This window comes from Panicum virgatum, chromosome 1N (genome assembly GCF_016808335.1).
Source record: "Panicum virgatum strain AP13 chromosome 1N, P.virgatum_v5, whole genome shotgun sequence".
Classification (NCBI taxonomy): domain Eukaryota; kingdom Viridiplantae; phylum Streptophyta; class Magnoliopsida; order Poales; family Poaceae; genus Panicum; species Panicum virgatum.
In genome coordinates, this window is record NC_053145.1 from 19,704,177 (window position 1) to 19,728,341 (window position 24,165).

A 24,165-nucleotide genomic window follows, 5' to 3' on the forward strand; every position below is an offset into this window, starting at 1 on the left:
TGGCAAGCCGGGAATTCACTGCCGTACACGTGCCCTAGCGTGAATTGCTCTCATGTGTTCGGGAGCCACCTCTCTTTAAGAAACCCTAGTATTATAATCCAGTCAGCTGGCTAAATGGTTGTCCACGTCATAAAAAATTTATGTGGAAAAGAGAGAAGGGAGGAGAGAGAATGAAGCGGGCGTGTGATGAGTCGTCCGGCTGAAGCAGCATAACCGAGACAGCGCCCGCTCCTCGAGATGGCAATTTTCCCCGTGGGGGCGGATCCCCGCGGGGACCCGACCCGAACAGGACGGGAATGGGGGCTAAATCTTCTCCGTTGGGGAAGCGGGGCAGGCCCCGAATAGGAACAGGGCGGGAACGGGGCGGAGTTTTCCCCCGCGTACCACGGGGACCCGAAATGCAAGCGGCCCATAGAAAAATTCACGGCCCAATAGCCCACAATAGAGTATATAAGCATCATATTTCAAACCCTAATGTCCTGTTTCCATTTCCCATCCCGCAGCCACAGGGGGCCCGGCGTGCGGTGGCCACCCACACAAGCGCGAGGCGCATCGAGCGCGGCGCGACCAGAGTTGATGGCCGGACGCCGGAGGTGCCGCACTGCCGCTCATCCGCTGCCCAGTGAAGAAAGCAAGCCACCGACGCCACTTGCTGCTCAGTCCAAGCCGTTCAGGAGTAGATCTGCTAGCTTGTAGTCTTGTGTTGAATCTGCTAGCTTGTGGCTTGCTTTGCTTGTAACTGTTTGCTCGATGTGTGACTATGTACGTTGCTCGTGCTTGGATTTGTGTTCCTTTAATTGTTATACGAGCATCTGATTTCATTTTGCGATTTATTTGCTTGGTGGTTCTCTGATCGCACGGGGACCCGACGAGGACGGGGACGGGGACGGGGCATTTCTCCTCCGATTGGTGTTTCGGGGCCGGGGCGGGGATTAGAATTTGGGGATAGGGGCGGGGACGGTGTGCGCTCCCCCGGTTTTTATGGATGGGAATGGGTCGGGTCGACTTATTGGGTAGTTGACCCGACCCATAAAAATAGGGCCAATGGGTTCTAGGGGCTGACTCTAAATTTCAAAATGGATCAATAGGTTCTGGGTTCTAGGGGCTGACTCTAAATTTCAAAATGGATCAATAGGGCCGGAACCTATTGATCCAATAGATATTATGGGTCGACCCACTTGTCATATTAATGATTTCTTATTTAATTTATTGGTTTTCTTCATTCTTTTGAATAAATACAATGGGTCATAAGTTGTTATATTTTATATACTTCAAAATATATTGAGGAATATCATACGTTAGAAGTGAAAATAGATAAAATTAAAATCATGGATCGCTAGTAAATATATTTAATTTGATGCATTGCTAACAATTTTAATATATTATTATGATATGTTTTAATCTTGAATCTTATCTTTTCTAAAAGTGTTGATAGTATTCATAGTTTAGGATTATAAAAAAATATTTGGGTTGACCCATAATACCCAATGGGCCATTAAGACCGTAACATCTAGAAAAAATAGGTCGACCCATTACCTCTAGAATTAGCCTCAAGGCCATGGGGCCGGGTCCAAGCCAGGGCCGGGTCGCCCCATTCCCATCTTGACCGGTTATCCCCGCTCCATTGCCATCCTGACCCGCTCCGAGCCTGCTGCGGGCGAAAGCAATGGGCGTCGTCTTCCTCGGCGGATGTAATGCTCCGTCCCGCCTCCATCGTGCCCATCCCTTTTCTCCTTCTGCCGAATCGCTCTGGTGCACACCAAATCAATCTTCCGCTCGTCAAATCAAAGGATAATGCCAACTCCTTGCCTGATTCCATCCCCAATCCTCAATCTCCATTCACTTGCTCGATTCCCTGGTCAATCAATTGCAAAGCATGTGTTGTGGAGTGAGATCTGACAGCCGGATGACGCTGCGGTAGGTGTCGTGTCGGAAGGGCCGCCCTGTCCCCGTGAACCCGTCGATGAGGTGCGCAGGTACGCCTCCAGGTCGTGCCAGCAGGTGGGTCTTGCGTCCGGGCGGAGGCACGGCGAGTTCTTGCTGTTGATCCGGAGCTCCGCGCCGATGTGCTGGTACTGCTCCTTCTTGTGCGGCTGCCGCGGCGCCACTCTGGGCACCTTGGTGACCGCATAGCCCGCGTTCACGATGCGCAGGAGGTTGACCTTGCCGCATCTGTTGAGCCTGTCCATGAACGCGGAGTTGCCCACCTTGGGCCCGCCGAGGGAGAGCATGGCGACGGGCGGCACAGAGGCCGATGACCGTGGTACTGAGCTCCTTGCCCTTGTACTGAGCCCGTCGCAATTTTTCAGATTTTTTATTCTTGATTTGAATGATCTTATTGAAGCATGTGAGATGGATTGTATTTTTGTGTTGGTTGAGATACAAAATTTGTACTCGGCATCGTTGCAAAGGCTAGGCAAGAGTAGTGATGAGGGAGTTTGGAGGAGCATAACTGGTTGTGTTGTTACCACAGAGATATACCTCACAACAAATCATGTGCACATGGAAGCATTAAATACATTGTCCCACCATATAGTCAATCATATAGCCAGCTCATTATACTAGTGTTTGTTTGTGAAGGCTTTATGTGACATGGCACTACCATACTATATAACCCCGATACTTCAACATGACCCCGTATCACATATCCGATACGTATCCGCGTATCCGTATCCGATACTCCGATACACCTTTGTGCCTTTAACTTTTGTAGAAATTTGACGTATCCATGTATCCGTATCCTTCCGATATCGATACGTGTATCCGTATCCGTGCTGCATAGCTACCATACAGCCAGCAGTTGGCTGGGTTATTACTCTTGCTCTAAGTTGTAGCTATCTGTTGGCTAAACCACTTTTAAGTAGATCAAGGAATTTGTTTGGTTAACATTTCAAGATATCAGGTTAGTTTGGTCTGATCCTTGATATAGAATCATGTATATTTGTCACTCCAAACTACATTTAATAATAACAATGCCATCCATGTATGCCAGTTTTACATTTTATATACAAATTTCAAGGGCTAATAAAACATCATCAAGGTCAACTGAAGAATTATTTCATGCATCTGGCATGTTATTATTTTTGTTAAAATACCATGAACCTGCTACTGTAAGGAGCCCACTGACCTGTACATCAACTACAATATATATATATATATATATATATATATATATATATATATATATATATATATATATATATATATATATATATATATAAAACAATTTTGCACCATTGCTCCATATTCAAAAATAAATTAGGTCAATTTATTTTCTACTTACCTTGTCACAAGAACTGCATTGATGATTTATGAGCTGAATAATTTTCTGACCACCTGAACCTTGTAACTAGAATTTTCTTGTAGTAGCTTCTTGGTTGTAGATGATTGGATACTATGGGATGGAAGTAGGAGGAGTACCGTAAACTTGATATATTCCATTGTTCCTCAGCAGGGAAGCAGAATTCGGAAAGATTGAACCCATACTTATTCCATTGTTCAAAATACAGTATGGTTCAATTGGATGGTTCAATACATTGATGATGCAAAGCTTCCAGGTAACTTCATTGCCTGATTAAATATCTTTTGCGCTTTGTACAGTTTGATGGATGATGGCTTGATTATGATGTGATCCTGGTAATTGATGCATGATGGCTTGATTCTAATGTGACACCTGATTAGATTCTAATAATCGGTGAAAACTCTATAATGGTTATACAGATATGATGATTTGTGGTTTGATGCTTTCCCACATCTTTCAGGTTTTAGTACAGTAGCCCAGGAGGACTGGTGGAGCTGTATAGTGTTTCTTGTCATGTTGGATGACTAAGAAGTTGAGAAATTTCATTTGTAATTTTTGGGCACCATTAATCTATTGTGGCCATGGTTTTTTTTCAGCAAGCAAATAACAGAGGATCAAATTTTTTGGGGCTAGATATATTAAGAAATAAATTTAACTAGGATTTCTTTTAGGGTTTTTCTTGAGTAGATAAAATTAAGGACTTGTGATTTTTTATATAGAAACATGGATCATGTGACTAACATATATGGCGTGTTCAAAAAAGCAAATATACACTTAGGTGCTTTGTGTTCGAGCTCATTTTGTCTGTTAAATTATCACCATATCGCTCATGTTCTATGTATTGCGTTGAATTTTTTCTGCCCATAGCAACGCACGGGTATGAACCTAGTACCAAGAAAAGTTCGGTTCCTCTGATCATGGAACCAAACAAGAACCGAACTTCTTCGGTTCCGGTTCTTTTGGTTCCTGTTCTCGGTAAATTCGGTTCGGTCCTCAGTTCTTGGTTTATTTTGCCCAACCCGAAGCCCGGTCACCGGTGGTGGATAGGTGCGCCGCGGTGGCTGATCCATCATTCTCCGGCCGCGCGCACGGTGCTGCGCTGGCTCCTCATCACCACATCATATTGTATCGCCTTTGTCGTGCACTCGTGTTAGGTGTCTCAGCCTGACTCGCGAAAGGGTTGTTGTCACATGATCGGCAGTGTAATACTCTTTGTATATGCAAGTCGTGCGCAACGTGGATTGCCTTTTTGTTACGCGCACTGTGATTTTCTTTATCCGTCTTTGGAGGTTTGTAAAAAAATTTTTTTGTCATTTCTCTCTTCTCTGTCTCTATCTCTACTATAAAAAAAATAGACTAAGGATGATGTTTTTTCGTCTACATCGTTGCTCCCTTCCCTTGGTTAACTTAAGCCTGCGACGGTTGTGATTGCCCCATCCTCTTCCCGTGCGATCTGAGCCCTCCAAACCCTCCCCCGACCCGCCTCCCACTCCCACAGTCCCACCCCGCATGCCTCCCTCTCCCTCGCTGTTGGCCGCCACCTTCCCCTTGGTCCGCCCCGACGCCCTCGCCCTTTCCACGCCCCCGCCGTCGTCGGGAAATCCAATACGACGCGCGAGCGTCAGCAAGCCTGCTGGCGCTCGATTACCAACCGTCCAACTCGTTTCACATGCTTCTCGTGCACACATATAGGAGATATAAGAGCCTAGTGGTCTAGTCTAATTTAGAGTCTATATTTCTACGTAATAGGCCCGAGCCACGCATACTTTAACATACGTTATGTATTCGAACTACCTAGTGTTCTCTTTCTCTTTTCTATTTTCAATCTTTTTTTGTTTACTTTCCTTATATTCAATTTTGAAGATGTTCTTTTTAACAAATTTTTTGTACAAAGTATGCTAAAGTTATCTCGATAAGTTGTATTTTTCCAAATTGTATCACAAACTTATGCATCAAAGTTGTTTGAGAAGTTTCGGTGGAAGTTATATTCAAAGTTATCATCTAGTAAGGAGGTAGGAAAAAGTTTATGCGCAAAATTTGTATGTGTCATGTTAAAAAATTGTCCTACAAAAAATTGGTTGGAAAATGTTATACGTAAAAGTTACAAGTATCATAAAAGTTGTGCTAAAAAATTATCATCTAATAGTTATGCTGAAAAATTATCATCCAATAGTTGTCTAAAAAAGTTATACATACACATATTAGAAGTAACTTTCTAAAAGTAGAAAATCATGGAGAAGAAACACTTTCCTAGAAAGCAAAACCCGTCGCTGTCCGAGATCGAGCGCTATCACGGCTCCTAGCACGCACGCGCTAGTTAGCATGCGCCGCCGACGTCGCGGCGCCCAGCGCCTTCACCCCCGCTCTCCACCGCCGTCGCCCCTCTCCCCCGATCGCTGCCGCCATCGCCCCTGTCTCTCCCTCCGTGCTCGCCGCCGCCGTGACCTTCGCTCGCACCCCCTCCAACTCGCACTCGCCGCCGCCGTGACCCTCGCTCGCACCCCACTCCAACTCGCGGTGCCGTCGCCACCCCCCTGCCTGTCCTCATCGCCGCCGGTCTCTCCCCCGCGAGTCGCGGGCATCCGGCTGGATCTGGCATGGGCGGCGACCCCCGGCGCGCGGCGCTGACTCCAGCCAGCGATGCGCGGGTCTGCGGCCACCCGGCAGTGCGTGGGGTCCGGCACGACCGGGCACGTCCAGGCGTCCTCCTCCGCGGCTGGCGGCGGCGGGACCCCTGACCCGCAGCACACCGTTTCCAGCCTCGATGGGACGCTGAAGCTGGACAAGGACATTCTGGAGCACGATTGGAAGCCGCAGGTGGAGCTGTGGCTGCTCATGCTGAGGGACGTGCTCGAGGAGCAGGGGTATTCAGAGGCTGAGATCGATGTGCGCGTCAAGGAAGAGCCCAAGGCCGCCGAGACCGAGGCGGCGGCGGATGAAGGCCGGCCTCGTGCCCAGGGCGAAGGGTATGATGCTCGTTGTAATGCTTTTCAAGCTGCCAGGACAAGAAGAAGGCCGCATGATGATTATCTTTGTGTTTATTATCGTATTATTCCATATTGAAGGAAAAAATTGCAATATTAGGACTGCAAACATTGACCACTCATGAATCTGCCACTCCCAGTGAATGACACTGTGGGACCATTTGTGCCTATGAATTGTGGGTCCAATGGCAAAACTGCAAAGGTCAATGTTTCAAGTATTGCCTTTTGTTGTTTTGTTGTTCATTCTCCAACTGCGTTATGTTGCTTCGTCCTAACATTTGCCAAATTCTTTTTTAGGCATCAGAGGCAATTAGGCGTGCGGCCAGCTCAAGCTCTTGCTCACAACAGCGTTGGGCGGACCGAGCAGAATGCTAACACTTGCATCTCGCTATTCCTGAGATTCCTCCGCAAGCAGCCAAGCACCTTCTCTGTGACTTTGCCGGCACATAGGTAACCACGACGACAATCTGCCTTGCATGCTTCAGTTGCCTGTTGGTGGGTGGTACAATGTGTTCGAAAGGAAAAGGGATGGGCACAATTTGATGTTCAATGCACCTGAATTTGCTGAAAGATTATATTTTTTTAATAAATATGCAACAATTAGAAATATTACCTAAACTGCTTATTTATTACAGAATGAAGAAATATTATGTTAACAAAGAGGTTTTGTCACACTCCTTGCATTCACAGCATAATTACTACATTGACTTCAATTCAACAATCATTATCACAAATGAAATCTTCAGTTCGATGCAATGCTCTCACCATTGAAATTGTTACTTGTTCAAAACAGTGATACACAGCTGCTCTTATTTATCATATTGGTTTGGTCTCTCAGGAGCAAGAACATTTTCAATGCTCTCTTGAATTAAGTATGCAAATCTGCAGAAGGAAGCCACAACATTACATTATGATGTTCAAGCAGGCGCCCTACAAACCGTGAAGTTACTGATCAAGTACAGGGTTGATGTCAATGTTTCTGATAATGCAGATCGGTACCATTTCAGATCATCCCAATACTTTCCAGGGACATATTAATTTCTCTTAAAAATATTTTCTCTCATGCAGGATGGATGGACATCATAGTATTTTGCCATACCGAATAGAAATAGAGATAAAGCAAAGGTATTGCTTGTCAACGGTGTGGATAGAACAAGAACAAAGGTTTTCCCCTATGGTTTCATATATCTTTGCTGATGAGCAATATATACCAATAAATTATGTTGTCTATGAGGCATCATGCAGGCATTTTAGATACACTCTCTGTGGTTTCACAAAATAAATTGAGTGGCTTCAGAAGTGATGATGTAAATGATTTAGTTCTTCATCTACATGGTTGCTCAGGTAGGTACTGCACATCACAACAAAAATAACCTTTTTACTTGCATTATTAATTTATCATGGTTCATTGTTAGGCCTTTTGATTTTACAGCAAATAGCCTTGTACAAGTCTGCCTGTACTCCCAAATAAATTGGGAAATGTACATGTAGATGAAGTATTCCTCTTGGTCCAGTAATCTGTTAGCGTGAACCTTTTTTTTTTTGTGGTGGTGAGGGCCATATGAGGTGCGACCAGTGATATCATTAGCGTTTTTTATCTAAAATTCTGAATAATGGTCATTTAATTTCTGTTTGCAGGTTTATGTTTTCCATAAATGTGATTCACAATGACCTAAAATTAACAACCTGTATATTGCTCGTGAGGGCCATATGAGCCGTGACAAGTGATCGTTCGTGAATTTTTCAGATTGCCCTGCTAGCTGCCTAGCTCTGATGATATTTGAAGTTTTGGACTTTGAAGCAGATGACCAGTTTCTTCTGATCTCTGTTGGGTTTGGATGTGAGCAGTGTCCTAGGACTCAGACCAGCGTGCTCTGAAGTTAATGTTATGTACTCGTCGTTTTCTTTTCACTACACCTTTGTTCTCGACTGCAACTTGTGTTGAAGTAACAAAATTCACAGAACGCAGATAGCATTTTGAAACCATGGCCATGTGATCAACAATAAATAACTTGAAAGAGTTAAATTATTATTCTGATGTCTGTTGTTATATTTTGATATGAATATCAGCTTGTTTGTTTGATTTGCCTCACGATTTGTCCCTATATATCCTTTCATTTGGGTTGAAATATTTTCTCCCCGTAGCAACGCACGGGTATAGATCTAGTCTTTTAAAAAAGAATAAAAAGAAATATAGCTTCAGCCCTAAAAGAAGAAACATAGCTTCACGTCAAAGTCACTTTACCAGCACTGTTTCTGAAGATTAATTATAAAGATGATTTTTTTATAACAAAAAAGATGATTGACAGGGGGAACATCTCGCGCGGGATGCCTTTACATGGCACATGGTGCCAACACCTGCCAACTCTTTACCCGCTGATGCTTAGGGTAACAGGCCCGCGCCACCAAGCCCGGCGACGTTGGGGCTAAGGCCCTGTTATTTTAGCAGGCTTAGGACACTAAAATATTTCCGTGTGGGACAGAAATTCGCGGTTTTTTCTTTTTTATATTTAAAAAAATTAAAATTTCAAAAATATATGTCCGTTTTGAAATATTTCAAAAATATACCCCGATCGCCCTCTCATAGGGCGACAGGCCCAAAGTGTAATTTTTTTTCTTCAAATTTGCAACGAAGTCCCTGGAGAAAAAAAATGGGGGGACCTGTCGCCCCCCCCCCCCAACGGGCGACAGGGGCGTTGGGGGGGGCGACAGGCCCCTGGGCCTTTATTTTTTTTCCAGGGACCTATTTTGAGCTATTCGAGCGTGTATTCGTTATCATCGTCGGCAGGATCTCGGCCGCTGACTCCTACCGCACCTAACTTGTCCTTCATTAAATCACGGAAAAAAATCGCAAGAACTTCTCTTATTTCACGAGTATTATGGAACCCACAAACATAATAAGTTCACATCAATAGTATCTATAGAAACAAATGACAAGTAACCTACCACAATCATAAACATCGGATACAAATAAGCGGTCCACAGCTATCTCATTACAAATAAACATCAGAGATACAAACATCAGATACATCTAACCACCCCTAGGGCGTCGGACCCTCTTAGCCCTCTGTTGGGCATGGACATGGCCCTCGAAGTAGGTGAGAACATCCGGAGACCTCACCTGTCGCTCAGGACGCGCAAGGGGCTGCGGTGTCTGCTGCTGAGAGATCCCAAGTAGTGCTCCTCCTAGCTGTGAATACCCCAAGACATCGGGGTCACCTTGCGCGGCAGGCTCTTCTGGACTCAAGCTGTCGAAGTCGTCTAAGGTGAAGGTCTCGTTATCTGGTCGAAAGGAGGAAGAAGAAGGTCCGGCGCTCGCATGGGGGTAGAATCCTACGCAAAAAATGTGGATGTTAGCGTACGCTCGTATATTTTGTCATGCCATGTAGAAACCGAAATACGAAACATAAACTAACCTGTGTAGGCCGGTATCTGTGGCCCCGGTACCATCCCTGGATACGGTCCGCCAACTGGTGCTGTCCCTCTAAACATTCCAGTATGGCCGAACGCAGTAGCTGGATCGTATCATGTATGTGATATTAGTAAATATGTAGGAACACTTGATGTAATTTTAAAGAGATATGTACGTTACCTGCACTTGGGAAGAACTGCGACGTCGGCCCGTGCATGGTCGACGGACACGGGAACGACGACGAGGCCTGAGACGACCCGTGGCTGTCTTCGTACTGCACACGGCTTCCGAAGTTGTGCACTACCTGACGCAACTGATCACGCTGCCTCGACCATGCCTCTGTCTGCTCAAACTGGGTCATTGGGGATCCGGCATGTACCCTCGTCAAGTAAGTCGAGCAGTCCGTCTCCATCATGTTGCAAAGGCGAAGCTGCATCAATTCAGTAAAGGTACAGTTACAAACACATGAATTATCTTATGAATATGATTATATATATATATATATACAAATATGATTAAGAGACTCACCGCGCCAGCTAGTGCCTCCACGTGGTGCCGGCCATAGCCATCCTGAGGCCTCGCCTGGTGTGGCTGCGGGTGAGTATCAACAAAAACCAGACGAGCCCGAGTCCGGGGTAAGTACCAAGTGAGGTAAGCCCTAAAGGAGCTGTCAGTGTGTGGTCCTGTTGGATGGACCAAGAGCTCATCTGCCTGTTCCCATTGGTCCACCCACGGCTGGATCTTGGTGAGCCAATCATCAGAGCACGGCAAGCCACTCCTTGACAACCTACAAAGTGGACCACGAAGAATCGTTAGATTCGACACGAATGTATGAGCCAAGTTCATTCATAATTACCTGTGGTCCTGGCGACTGACACGCTCCAACGCGGTGGGCACCGGAAACTCATGGCGCTGCCCAAACTGTCTCTTGACTCTCCAGGGGCAATATGCCTCAACCGCGATGTCATAAACCAGGACGGCGGAAGTAAGCCACAGGCTCGCATTCGCGGAGCAGTGCGAAGACAGGCCTGCTAGTGCACGGGTAGCCACAGCCTCTGGGCTGTAAGGCTCCCAGACAACGTCCTCGGGCGTCAGCATGTCGAGCTCCGAAACAAACTCAGGATATGCGCGTCTAACCCGCGCATGTGCCCAGGACCTCTGCATTCCGAATAAGTAAAATTAAAAGTGCGCTAATACATCATGTAACAATGAATAACAAAATTAGATTTGTTGCGAACGTACCTGACGCCAGATCCAGATAGTTCCCATAGTGGGCCTCTCGTCCTCCTCGTCGCCGTACATGCCCCCGTGGTAAGGCTCGTGGCTGACAAAGGGCCGACCAACGGCTAGCCTCTCGTACGACCAAAGCAGTAGCAGTAGTGGGCACCCTGACAGAATAGCGTTCCCTTGTGTCTTCATGCAGCCGTCACAGAGTCCACGGTAAGTGGCTGCAAGTACCGCCTCACCCCAGCTGTAGGTGGAACATGTGTGTCTCCGGCCTCCATCTGTCAACGAGCGCCGTCAGGAGGGATCGGTCGAGCTGAATAGGCCCAACCTCGACAAGACGGCTCAGAGTCAGTAGGCCGGCCTCACGTAACCTGCAAAAAATCAAAAAATGTCGAAACAAAGGAATACCGGCGAATACATAAGTGATAAACAATAATATTTCATTTCATACCGGTCACAACAATCGTGGTGTATAGAGATCGCCTCGCCGGGTGGACGAGGACGTAGCACCTCTAGGGCTCGGTGCTCAACAGCTGCAAAGTAAGACCTGTGGCTCGAGTCGATCACTGGGTCTAGCAAGGAGTCCATCTCCATACCTGCATTCAAAAATATATGAGAACACATAGGTAAATATATATTTCATACAAACTGGACACATAAATACAATAATACTTCATTACATATCTGCCATATTTCATTACTACATATTACAAATAATGAAATACAATTGTGGATCATGACACCGAATGCCTTCCACGAGCAATTCTCGCCGATGCTCGTCTGAACGTAGGAGGTGCTCCATCTCTGGGATTTCCGGAAGGACCGACGTCAGCAGCATCGTGAAGTGCATTCTGAGGACACTTCTTGTAGTTGTGACTCAATGCTCCACATTGGCTGCAACGCTTTTGTGCCTTGCTTGCTTCCGACTCGTCCATACCATTCCGAATACGACGTGTCTGACGGCGGCCTTTGCCTTTCTTAGTGGCTGGATCAGGAATAAACATCTTATTCTCATTATCCTGAGTGAAAGGCCCCACAATTCCAATCCCGTATACCTCATGTCCCCATGTGGATACAACTGCTTCCTTGCTGAAGTACGGTGAAACAAATAGTCCTGGCTGTAACGCAGACTCTGCACATGCCGCAATGAGATGGGAGCAAGGCATATGCAATAACTTAGGCTTCATGCAGGAACAGAAGGCTTTTCCATCAACTGTAATCAAACTCTCCTGTACCACCCTATCTCTATGGATACCACGACCACTTCTATCCTTGCATAGAACCTCAAATCTATGCTCCATTGTACCTGTGGATATGACGCGGTGCAGTTTGGCCTTTTCAATCCTCTATTGCATATATTGTGTCACTCTTTTGCAAAACTGAATTTGGGGGTTGCTGATGTTTATGCTTGCAGCCGTGTAACGCTCTCTGAAATACTTCATGCACCCATACATGATGAACTCAACAATCCCCACAAGTGGAAAGGCACGACAAGAACGCATAACCATATTGAAACACTCTGCATGGTTCGTTGTCTGAATACCATACCGTATTCCGTTGGTATCATAAAGGAATGACCATTTCTCCTTAGGTGCACCTCGAATCCAGTGTGAAAATGGCTTCTCAATTGAATCCCTAGCCTCTGCAGCCTGACTCGTGCCTGCTCCTGATGCCCTTACCTTCACTAGCTCTGCAGTCAACTGATCAAGCATCTGCCATAATGCATTGAATTTTCTCTATTGATTTTGGGTGCACAACCTCTTAAACAGGTTCTTAAGATCCTTGTTCTTGAAGTGTTCATAGAAGTTTGCACCTATATGCCTAATGCACCACCTGTTTTGGACATCAGGCCATAATGGAGGCGTTGTCGCAGTTCCACGTTGCAATTTCAGTATTGATTGCAGGATACCTGCATGCCTATCACTAATAAGGCACACATCTGGACGTGCAGCAACAACATGAATCTTCACTCGTTCAAGGAACCAATACCAACTGTCTATGTTCTCATTCTCAACAAATGCAAATGCGAGCGGAACAATTTGGTTGTTACAATCTACACCGATTGCGGTGAGTATCTGACCTTTATACCTTCCAGTCAGAAATGTGCCATCAATGCAGATCACCGGAAGACAAAACTGAAATGCTCTAACACAAGCACCTATGCAAAAGATGGCTCGTTGCATAATTCTTTGTCCCCTAGTCACGGCTGGTACAAGGTATGTGTCATAAAAGCTTCCAGGATTTCTATCAGTAACCTGGGATAACATACGAGGTAGGTTATCATATGATGCCTCGTATGTGCCGAACCGCATCTCGAACACCCTTTGTTTAGCCCGCCATGCCTTCAAATAACTGATGGTGTACTGGTAAGTCTGCTCAATGTGTCGAACAATCATTTTTGGCTCATAATTTAGGTTGTCCATAATAAACCCATACATTTGCTTTGCAACAAAGTCGCATGATATATTGCGATGCGAGGGAAGAACTTCTGACAGCAAACAAGTGTGCTCTGTGACAATGGAACATTTCCAGTTTGACTTCCATTTTCCCTTGAATGCATGTACTCGCCATGGACATCCAGCATTCACACACTTCATCTCATATTCTTTACTGCCAGACTTTACGACTCTGAATTCTCGTTTCAATGAGATTGCCCATAGTCTCACAGCATCTTTTACGGCTTCAATGTTTGGATATGTTGCACCTTGCACTACCTCATTCCCTCTGTACTCCCACTCCTGATTTCGTACATCTTCTGCGACATGACTGCCAAAACCATGTTCTTTCCACTCTTTTGGTAATGAGTACTGCTCGTCATCAGATGAGTCCTCATATTCTTCCATCTCTATTGCGGTTTGGTCTTCTGCCTCCATCTCGTCCACAATGCTATGTATCCTTTCTCCCTCATCAGCAAGGCCCTGTGGTCCCATGTTTTGGTTCTCTGTCTCTTCTGACTCATCTTGCTCAACATAATTGGTCTCTCTTCGAATACTAGGAGTTATTTGATCAACACAATGTTGGATTTAATTTTGTGTCTTCTCCTGAATTTGAACAAGAATGGCCAGAGGCCACCCACGCTCTAGAGCTGCTTGCATGTACTTCTGCCAGTCATCAGTGCTATGTATCATCATTAATTCCCATAATTCACTTTCTACCTCCCAATTAACAAGAGACTGGACAGTGATCACATGTGTCAACGGATCAACATGGAACCCACGCTGCAGTCACTTACATATGGAACCAAAACTTCTTTCCAGAGGTTTATCTATGCCGCTAGATGTGCGCTTAAAGGCAGAAAGATCTACTCCATTTGGCCCATACATAACATTGTATTCACCATAAAATACTTGAAACTGCATCTTACTCGACATATCTGTATATCACATAATACTTATCGAGTTATACTCTTTACTTCACTACCTTATTCAATTATCCGTAAAAACTAAGTATGAAATTCAACTACAACGTATAAGTATTCATAACTACGTGATGACACTCAAATTCTATACTGCATATGCCAAATTCTATTCTAAATCATAATTAATTTATAAACACGTCTCTAATAGTACTGCAATTGTAATAATAAATGCGTAGCACTAATTTTTTAAACTAATTTACTACTACGTAACTACAAACTAAAGTATCATTGAACTCCTACTTAAATGGTTCTACTATAGCACTAATTAAATTAAATTACTTACCCGTACTTAAATTACTCATATTTAAATACGTAGTACTTAAATCTAACAATATATAAACTAAATGTACTAACCTGCAGATCACAAGTGCGGAATCCGGTAGGGCTTCGCCGCTTTCCTTCTCCTCACTCCTCTCTTTTTTTCTGGATTTTTGGTGGAATTTTCGGGCTCAAATGAGGAGGGAAGGGGAGGGCTGGAGCTTTTATAGGAGGGGATACCCCGGTCGCCCTCCGGGGGGCCACAGGCCCCCCCTCCCTATCGCCCGCGGAGGGGGGGGGGGGGCGACAGGCCCCCCTGCCGCACAGCCGCGCCCGTGGGCTGGGCCCAGCGGCGGTCGCCCGTGGGCTGGGCGACAGGCCCCTGTCGCCCGGGGGGGCGACAGGGCTTTTTTTTTCTTTTTTTTCCAGGGACCTCATTGTGAATTTGAAAAAAAAAATTTACACTTAAGGCCTGTCGCCCTATGGGGGCGACCGGGGGTATTTTTAAAATATTTCAAAACAAACATATATTTTTGAAATTTTAATTTTTTTTAAATATAAAAAAAAACCGCCGGAAATTCCGCGAGCCGCGTGACGTGCGTCCGCGATCAGGGGCTGCGATAGGTCAGCCCATTACGTTTGCAAAGCTTCGATAGTGCACGAGCTTGGCCCAATAGCGAACGTCGTATTGTCCATCTCGGCAGCCAGCTGGAGCCTGGGGACCGCCGCCATGGGCCCACGGAGTCGGCCGGCGACCTCGCCCATGCCGGCGCCTCCACTCCCCGCGCCGCGCCGCTCCCCTCCCATCCTCGCCGGCATCACGGTTCTCGATCTCTGCGGTCCGCCGAGCCGAGCGGTGGTGCCGCGGGCCGCGACACCACCGGGGATGACCCGAGCAAGCTCCATCTTGACCTCTTCACCGACCGCACTGCCGCTGAGTAGGCTCGGTCAGCGCCGCCGCTTGCGGTTGCAGAGTCTGGCACTTGATGGCTGCGTTCGTGGCGGCCGGCTTCTCTGTCTGGCACACCGTGACCCTGTGCCGTCACCTTGAAGGCTGGAAGTGTTTCAGTTTCACTATTGAAACAAAATGAAAAAATAGATATTTTGATCCCTCAATTTTATCCTGAGGTTCAAATTTGTCTCTCAATTTTCAAGTTGCCCAATATAGTCTCATAAATTTTGGTTTAAAGTCAAACTCATTCTTATTCTGATATTATGCTTCTAAAATTATTATGGAGTATAATATTTTAGGAGCATAATATGAGCATAAGGATGAGTTTGACCTAAAAAATGAAAATTGAGGGATTATATTGGACTATTTGAAAGTTGAGGGATAAACTTGATCCTCCAATCAAAGCTGAGGGACTAAAATGTCTATTTTGCCAAAACAAATCCTACCAAGCTCTTCGAACTAAGTGTGAGGCTGTTGCAACTCTTCTACTTCCCTGGGGCAAAATGTGGAGGAAAAAAAACAGGTTTGCTAGCGTCCGACGTCCAATAGAAATTTTCTCCTTGCAACATCAAAACAAGACATTAAGTCATTTGACTCTTGGATACAAAATTCTCGCCGCAACATGAACACTATATTTCATGCAACATTCATCATGAAATATGCGGAAATAATAGTTGCAACATCGAAAATCAACTATTGAAATATGTCACAACATCCGATTTTTCTTCCTGTTCGAACGTGTGTGTCTTAGCATTTCTGAAAAAAAAAGACACAGAGAGGTCCTTCCAAGCAGGAGCATAAACTGAATTTAGACTTCTGACTTCTGGCTAAGTAGTACAGCTACCCGACAATACACCTCAAGCGATTTATAAAGCCTGGGACACCATCATGGGAAGATAAAGACACAAACATCCATTTTATTACCATATAAAAAACAGATTTACTAGACGTCAGTCTATTGAAATTTTGCTGTTGCGTCAATCGACATTCTAATCGAGTCCGTTTCCGTGAGTTTGCATGCATGTTTACCTGTTACCACACGCTGTTGTGTCATTGAGGGAGCCTGCTGCGCTGCGGCGGGTGTGTCCTTGCAACGGTGGTCGTCTACGAGGAGCGGTTGGAACCCGCTCGAGCAGCGACCAGGGTTAAACTAACCGACCGCTAACCGGTAACCGCCGGCCTCCGGTTCTGGTATACTGGTCCGGTTTGATCGGTTACCGGTCGGAACCGGTGGAATTCAAATTTGAATTCAAACTTCGCCGTTCAACCGGTTCCGACCGGTATACCGGCCGGTTTGTCCGGTATACCGGCCGGTTTGGTTGGTAACCGGTCGGTTTGACTGGTAACCGGTCAAATTCAATTTTTTTTCTTTTTTGGTTTAAATTCAAATGCCCGCAAAGTATACTAAATAAATATTTGTATAACATATTTTAGTCTAAATGAACCCTCCAACCCTCCTTTGTACTACTTTTACATTGTATTTGTATACTTTTGTATACACGCTTTTTTGTTTAACTTCAAATCCCCGCAAACTATATTAAATGAACGAATTTTTGAGAAAATTTGACACCATTAGATTCGTCGCACCTTGAAGTATTTTTAGGATTTTTTTGAAATTTTTTTATTTTTTTGAATTTAAATTTTGAATTTGGACCGGTTTCATACCGGACCAAACCGGAACCGGTCCGATTACCGACGGTTTGGTGAACCCTAGCAGCGACACCATCGCAACTTCGGCCTTGTTTGGATGCGCGCTAGAATCCTAGCGCTAGAAGAGAATCTTTTCCGCATGAAGGATTGAATGAAGTCTATTTGTAAAACCTTTTCAGAGATGGGTGTAACTTTTCGCGACGAATTTAATGATGGTAATTAATCGATGATTTGCTACAGTGATGCTACAGTACCATCCTCTAATCGCACGGTCAAAGGCCTCATTAGATTCTTCAGGGTTACTAGCGCGGGGTTCTGGAGTTGGTTTTGTAAACTGGCTTTATTTGACACCGTAATTAACGGTCAAAGTGTCACTATTCACTAGCGCGCTACAAAACCAAAAGAGGCGTTCATGTCGGTGCTGGCGGCGTGTCACTTAGCGGGTGATGAGCGCGGCATCCTGAAGCCGTTGGCTCCCTTCCTGATGGAGCGCGGCCGCTCCTCCTGGCCGTGATCCATTTCTTAGCTTCTCTGCACCTGCAGTCATGAAGAAGGGAGAACTGTGCTCCCAATTTTAGCAATTCCAACGAAGACGAAAGCAGTTTATAGGTTTTGTTTTCTTCTTTGCATTCCTATAATTTCTGATTTGAGTCTGAATATAAATGTTGTATTTAGAATTACACCCTGTATAGCAGTTTATTCTTTTTGTTTTACTGTACTTTTTTTTGGGGCAGCAGTTTTTCTGTTGTTGGCAAAAAAAAACTTGTCAATTTTTTGTTTGTCCAAAAATTTTACCTTCTGTAGTTGGAAAAAAAAGACTTATCAATTTTTTTTCTTCAAAAATTTTACTTGAACTGTAGTTAGCAAAGAGGACTTGTCAATTTTTTGTTTGTCCAAAAATTTTACCAGTAAATTTTTTATTTGTTGATGTTTTTTTTGTACTACAGTTGGTAAAAGAATTTGTTGTTTTTTTGTTTGTCCAAAAATTTATATGTAACTTACTTGTTCGTTGTTATTTTTGTTCGTACTGTAGTTGAAGAAAAAACTGTTTGTAAAATATGTTGTATTTGTAAACTGGTGCGTGTAAAAATTGGATAATAAGCAGGGGTTGTTATTTTTAAAAATTTAAAAATATGTACTAGTTAACACACATTTAGGATTGTTGAGCCCATTATTGGCCAGAAAAGAAAAGATAGCAATTAACTGCTCCGCAACACCCTATACTCTTAATGGGTCTTTGAATATACAGTAGATCCGTTATTGCTGCTGTTCAACTACTCGATATGTAACAGGTGAAAAGTGGGCCCATTATGGGTGGGAAACTCAACAACAAGCCGAGCTGATAACATGTTACAAGCAGCAAACTCAATAGACTGCGGATCCGTCATTGGACGGTGATCCAATGGTTGAAATAGATGATTGATGGATAATAAAATTTCAATCGATTGATGAGGAGACAAATCTATAAACAAACACAATGAATAGATATAACTTACCCTCTCTACCTTAAAATCAGGTTTGCATCTTGACTGCAAACCTATTATGTGGGAGTCACCTCAAACAAAAAAAAAACCTATTGGGAGTTAAATATGACTTACCTCTCCTGTGCACTACTGTAGGGGGACTTGTGCCACTGATATATGTGGTCCGGTGTAGTGGAGCCCGCTGGTCTGTGGCAGTGAGTCCCTCTGCAATATTGCAGATGAACCAATTCTGTTAAAATAGAGGAAGCCCCCTTAACAGTTTCTGAAATCATGATCACTTGACAGCACAAACTTAGAAAACTATAATCCCTATCATTCAACCCCACTGTTGTTATCGCTTCAGATCAGTCTGCAATAGATCAATCAATCAACGACTAATACGGTGCTCTCAAAAGATACTGTACCAGTCGGTATCTAGAGTTGCTCAATCCTGAGAGTTCAAAACTCATCCAATTCCATTTGGCAAACGAAACAAAAGAGTGAGCCACCACATTTCTCAAACCAAATACATAGCTATGTCAATTGCAATTAATCCTGACACAAAGAAAATAATAAAGATACATGTCTCATATTTCTAGATGGGATTATCTGGGTATTTTGCTCATCTCAATATAAATTTTATTCTTTCTCAATTAATTTTTCCTCCAATAAAAGTTTTGAAAGTGAAGAAGAGAGAAACACAAGTATGTTGCTATGTGTGAGCTCGTTTTCAAATTGTGGAATATATGAGATCAAGAAGTAGTGGGTTGCCGTTTAAATATGATCTGGTGTAGATTACACTATGAGAGAGCAATGGACGGATTATGATTGGTAAATAAGTGAAACATCTTGTTCAACTTTGAAACATATACGAACATAATGAGATATATCTAAATTTGCCCCACCGGTCACCAATTTGTCATACTAAATATCGATTCTATCTCTTCTTAGACCGGTGACTACAATCTACATAATTATCGGGAGATAGCACATGCGACTAAAGTTTTCCATAAAAAAGTAGTTTCCTAGTCACCAATAATTTCACAATCACAAAAGCATATGTAAATTTAAATACGAAAATTATAAAAAAAACTGGTACTGTGAAATTTATCCTAGTTTTTCGGAGTCCAGCTCAGCCGTCCAACGGTCCAACCCAAGAGGCGTCCCACCGTCCCCGCACATCCTCCTCCAGCTCAAAAAAATAAAAAACAAAAAACCCTCCCGCATCTGACCCATCCCATTCCCCGTTCCAAACCCTAGCGGCGAGCCATGGCTCCCCGCAAGCGCCGCGCGCCGTCGCCTCCGCCGCCGCCGGATGAGGAGGAGTCCTCCGAGGAATCAGGCTCCGAGGAGTTGGAGCCTCCGAGCCCTCCCGCGCGGCGGATTCCCTCTCCCGCTGGCCCGGCCGCGGACTTGTCCGAGGGCTCCGATTCCGACTCCGACACCGACGCGCAGGCCTTCCAGCTGCTCCAGGTGCACCGCTCCCCCACCAAGCTGCCGCCGCACCGGGTTCCCAAGCCCGAATCCGACGCTGACGGCGACGACGAGGAGGTCGAGGCGTCGGAGTCGGAGCCTGAGAATCCGGAGCCAGTGGTTCAGAAGGCGGCGGTGGCGGCGGCCGGGAAGTCCAAGGCGGAGCAGGAGAGGAAGAGGCCCGAGGCGGATCCTGCTCCGTCCGGCAAGGCGAAGAAGGCCAAGGCCGGGACTGAGAAGGCTGCTGCTGCTGCAGCAGCTGAGGCCACCGCGCCTGGCAAGGCGAAGAAGAAGGCCAAGGCCCAGCCGGATAAGGCCGCGCCTGAGGCCACTCCAGCCGGCAAGGCGAAGAAGGGCAAGGCCGAGCCGGAGAAGGCCGCGCCTGAGGCCATTCCAGCGGGCAAGGGGAAGAAAGGCAAGGCTGAGCCAGAGAAGGCGGCACCAGAGGCCACTCCAGCCGGCAAGGGGAAGAAGGGCGGAGTGAAGCCGGAGAAGCCAGTGGCTCTCGATACCTCACCGTCCAGCAGCAAGTCTGAGAAGCCTGCACGCAACCAGCGGCATTGGGGGAGAAATGATGAGATGAAGATCTTGGAGTTCGTTGCAGCGCATGTCAAGAGTGAGGGCACACTGCCAAAGACTGATTTCATCATTACTACTGTTGGTGACCGCCTGGATAGGAAGAACTGCACCTACACAGATATGTATGAGAAGGTACGACAGCTCAAGGGTCGGTATGAGAAAGCAGTGAGCACAGGCATTGTGCCAAGTAAAGAAGATGAGCTCCAGATGTATAAACTCTCGGAAGCAGTCTGGGGAGAGAAGGCGAAGGAGGCAATTGCTGCTGCTACGTCTCAAAATGATGGCGCTGTGACAAAGAGTAAGAAGGGTCAGGCTAAGAAACAGAAAATGGATGGAAATTCAATGGGTGGCGCTCCAAAGGAGGCTGCCACTGGTACTGCCAGTCAAGATGGTGATTCTCAGAAAGGAAGTAAGAAGGGGCAGGACAACAAAGTGAAAGCAGAAAGAGATTTAAAGAGCAGGTTGTCAAAGGAGGCCAGCACCACTGGTCAGCCAAGTAAGAGTAAGAAACAGGAAAATAATAATGAGGAATTGGACAAAGAAGCGAAGAGTGGCGCGTTGAAGGATGCTACAACTAATGGCACTCAAAATGGCATTGATTTGGCCAAGGGCAAGAGGGAGAAGACTGACAAAGGGAAGATGGACACTGATAGGGATAGTCTTATGCCAAAGGAAGCCACAGCTCCAAATCAGAATGGTGGCACTCCGACTAAGAATAAGGAAAAGAAAACTCATGATGAAGAAATAGAAAGAGATGCTAATGTGCAACTTATGCGCAGGGGTTTTGATGAGTTGCAGACATTGTATTCCAGCCTATCTGCCTATGTGTTGGAGATTGAGGCCCAGCATCCATGTGGAGAGACTCTGAAGAGAGCATTTGAGTTCATTGGTGATGAGAGGGCACAATCTTTGGAATCCAAGGTCAAGAAGCAAAGAGTAGATGAGGCAAAGGCGCAGATCCGTCGAGCGGACGTAAAGAAGGAAGTTCTTAATGTGTTGATGAATTTGGTGGATTAAACTTATATGGTGTTATCAAGTCTTTTGTTGGTATGCCATTCTTCTTACTGGATTTATTATGTTTCCTTTCGATGTCTGAAGAATTGTTATAATTCAATCGCAGGTCCTAGAATTGAAATTCAATTCTGAACAGTTTCTGAAATGTCCCGAATCCTCTGTACGAAATTAATATGACAGCAACTAAAAATTTGATCCAAGTTCAGAACGTCAGTATAAATTGTATATGAACACTGGGACCTGCAAATTATGTGGGTGTTTGATTGAGCTTGTATCAAGCTACACTTTTCTGGGGACACTGGGACCTGCAGTTCTACTATGTTCAATTACCCATGAATTATCACTTTAGAGTCATTCATTCTTTACAATAATTATTTTTTATGCTCCCCTTAAAACGATGCAGCAATAGATAAAATTTGTAAACTGTGATTCTTGTAATTTAGATTTTCATTTAGTTGGACCAACATTACTGGCATAAACATTCATGCATATGTATTGCCTTGAAAGTAGCTTGTATGGCCGTGATTGGTTCAATGAGTGTACTATCTCTCATATATTTGGATGGTTCCAGTAAGGTTACTGAGATGTATATCAGTTAGTTTTCTTAGAAGCTGGTCATTGGTTCTAACAAGATAGTTGATTTTGTTGAAAATAGCTGATTTCCTAAAGGCACTACACTTGTTTTTTCGGTATGAGCATGGTGGTCGAAGGATGAGAAGTCTTAGCTCAGAGTAGTCGTAACTAAAATTGACATGAACCAAATTTTGAGGTTCAGCCCAGATATATGTTCTGAGCTGCTTAAACCAAGTTGTTGGTGGCAACTTGGGGTTTTAACATGATTTACAAACTTAATATGTCCTTTTGATATCTGTGCAACTGTGCACCTTGTTAGTTGAGGATGATAAACAGCTTAAGCTCTGCCTGTTTGGTGAATCGGGACCAACTTTAGGTCTACTAAAAAAGTAATCCATTAGGGATGTATGTTATTCAACCAACAGAGCTGTTTTAGAGGTGTCAACAAATCTGACCATGCACACTTGGATAGACTTGGATATTTTATTTGTGTGCAACAGTGCATGTCTGTTCTGTAGTCAAATTGTATTTTCATCTACATTGTGATACTTTCATTAAATTGTGCTATTCGATTGTTGATGGTTGATGCACTTACGTGAGCCCTGTTCATTGTTCATAATCAGATGGCTGGATAGAAGATTCAGGCGGCAAGAGGTGATTTAGAATTAGTTTAAGGGATGAGATTCGAGGTATTTAACAGGTGGCTGTATTTCTGTAGTCAGCTATTATGATGTTAGTGAGTGCTAGTGATGAGATGATTGTAATTATTCCAACCTGTTGCTTAAGCTGTTGGTTCTGCTAGACTTTAATACATTACATCATAGCATCTGGCTTTGGCAGGTGTACTCAATGGATGGTAAATTTTTGTCAATGCTTTATAGGTTTGACTTAATTGTCTTGTTAGGCTGTAAAGTCCCCATGATTCCTAGTAGTAGCTCTGTTCTTGTTGCAGTCTCACCAGTATGATTTTCCATTTTCAGTGCAAGATAATCTGTGATCCAAGGTTGTTTCTCCAGTAGTTTCAACCTTATTTGCAGACCATTTTGTTTTAACAGATCTGTGCGATTGTCTTTGATCTGTCTTGTATGGCATTGCCATGCGAATCCTTCCTTTTTTTTCTTTTTCTTTTCTGCGAAGCTATTGCCATGTGAATGAGCTTGATTTGTAGCCATACCTTAACTCTGAAGGCTCTCACATATCATATCCTTACATTATCGTCGTTCCATTGCAGACATGCATGCCCTGTTATTCTGTGTGGTAGGTTTGCTTGGTTCTGGACATCCTAATTCATAGCAATATGCAATGCATGTTCGTTGATGTGGGGAGCTGAATCTTCCACACCTTGTTCAAATGCAATGGAAAAGGGATCAGATCAAATATCTAGGACCCAGATAACCTGAAATCGTCAGGTATGAAGACATGTCTGAACAGCTGAATTACCAATGCATCAATGAACATCCACACCCTACAGCTGAAGTTACAAGAAAGCTTGTGCTGTTTGGCCGATGACTGATGTCTTTTGCTGTGTTGGAATATCTCGTGGGTTTATGGAGTGAGGTGTTGCTCAAATAATTTAGTTTGGGCTCCGTAGGGTTAACTTTCAGGTAGATGGTTGAGCTAACTTTTGTGCGGCAGGTATGAACTGTTAGATGTTTATACATCCTAGTGTATTTTCTCACTAGCGTAAGGTGCTATATATCAGCTGGTCCATGTGGGCATGGTAATACATTTGAGTTGCCATTGGCATTCATAACATGAACATTGTTGCAGCTATTACTGTTAGTTCATGCTTTGTGTGAAAGCAAAATAAAGTATTGGCAATTTGAATTCTGTTCTTTTTCTGGTAGCCTTCGTCAGCACA

At 44.5% G+C, this 24,165-nt stretch overlaps 2 protein-coding genes and 1 long non-coding RNA gene across 16 annotated transcripts; all 3 read left to right on the forward strand.

Moving 5' to 3' along the window:
- Nucleotides 1-1,595: 1,595 nt before the first annotated feature.
- Nucleotides 1,596-4,091, forward strand: LOC120654010. Its single transcript, XR_005666935.1, has 3 exons — nt 1,596-2,263; nt 3,452-3,557; nt 3,762-4,091. It is a non-coding gene; the product is annotated as an uncharacterized LOC120654010 (long non-coding RNA).
- A 1,541-nt stretch (nt 4,092-5,632) lies between these two features.
- On the forward strand, nt 5,633-8,323 carry LOC120655459 (pre-mRNA-splicing factor cwc-21-like). Of its 14 annotated transcripts, XR_005667529.1 has the most exons (5): nt 5,633-6,267; nt 6,583-6,735; nt 7,174-7,629; nt 7,718-7,851; nt 7,924-8,323. XR_005667529.1 is itself a non-coding variant. In XM_039933292.1 (4 exons), exons 1-3 carry the CDS (start codon nt 5,942-5,944, stop codon nt 7,226-7,228), a joined length of 534 nt encoding a protein of 177 aa, XP_039789226.1. In that variant the 5' UTR covers nt 5,633-5,941; the 3' UTR covers nt 7,229-7,248; nt 7,354-8,323. The 14 variants fall into 14 exon arrangements, 4 of the variants coding, with proteins under 4 accessions (XP_039789226.1, XP_039789225.1, XP_039789227.1 ...); XR_005667531.1 differs by having other exon boundaries at nt 7,124-7,280; nt 7,354-8,323; XR_005667532.1 differs by having other exon boundaries at nt 7,124-7,248; nt 7,354-8,323.
- Nucleotides 8,324-19,864: 11,541 nt separating this feature from the next.
- Nucleotides 19,865-23,223, forward strand: LOC120655461 (nucleolar and coiled-body phosphoprotein 1-like). Its single transcript, XM_039933294.1, has 2 exons — nt 19,865-21,764; nt 22,928-23,223. Exon 1 carries the CDS (start codon nt 19,935-19,937, stop codon nt 21,732-21,734), a length of 1,800 nt encoding a protein of 599 aa, XP_039789228.1. The 5' UTR covers nt 19,865-19,934; the 3' UTR covers nt 21,735-21,764; nt 22,928-23,223.
- Nucleotides 23,224-24,165: the final 942 nt, after the last annotated feature.

Coding starts and splice junctions, on each gene's coding strand:
- LOC120655459 (XM_039933290.1), top strand. CDS start 5,942: ATGCGCGGGTCTGCGGCCACCCGGCAGTGCGTGGGGTCCGGCACGACC. Junction 6,268..6,582: donor CCTCGTGCCCAGGGCGAAGG/GTATGATGCTCG, acceptor ATTCTTTTTTAG/GCATCAGAGGCAATTAGGCG. Junction 6,736..7,173: donor GTGACTTTGCCGGCACATAG/GTAACCACGACG, acceptor GCAAATCTGCAG/AAGGAAGCCACAACATTACA.
- LOC120655461 (XM_039933294.1), top strand. CDS start 19,935: ATGGCTCCCCGCAAGCGCCGCGCGCCGTCGCCTCCGCCGCCGCCGGAT.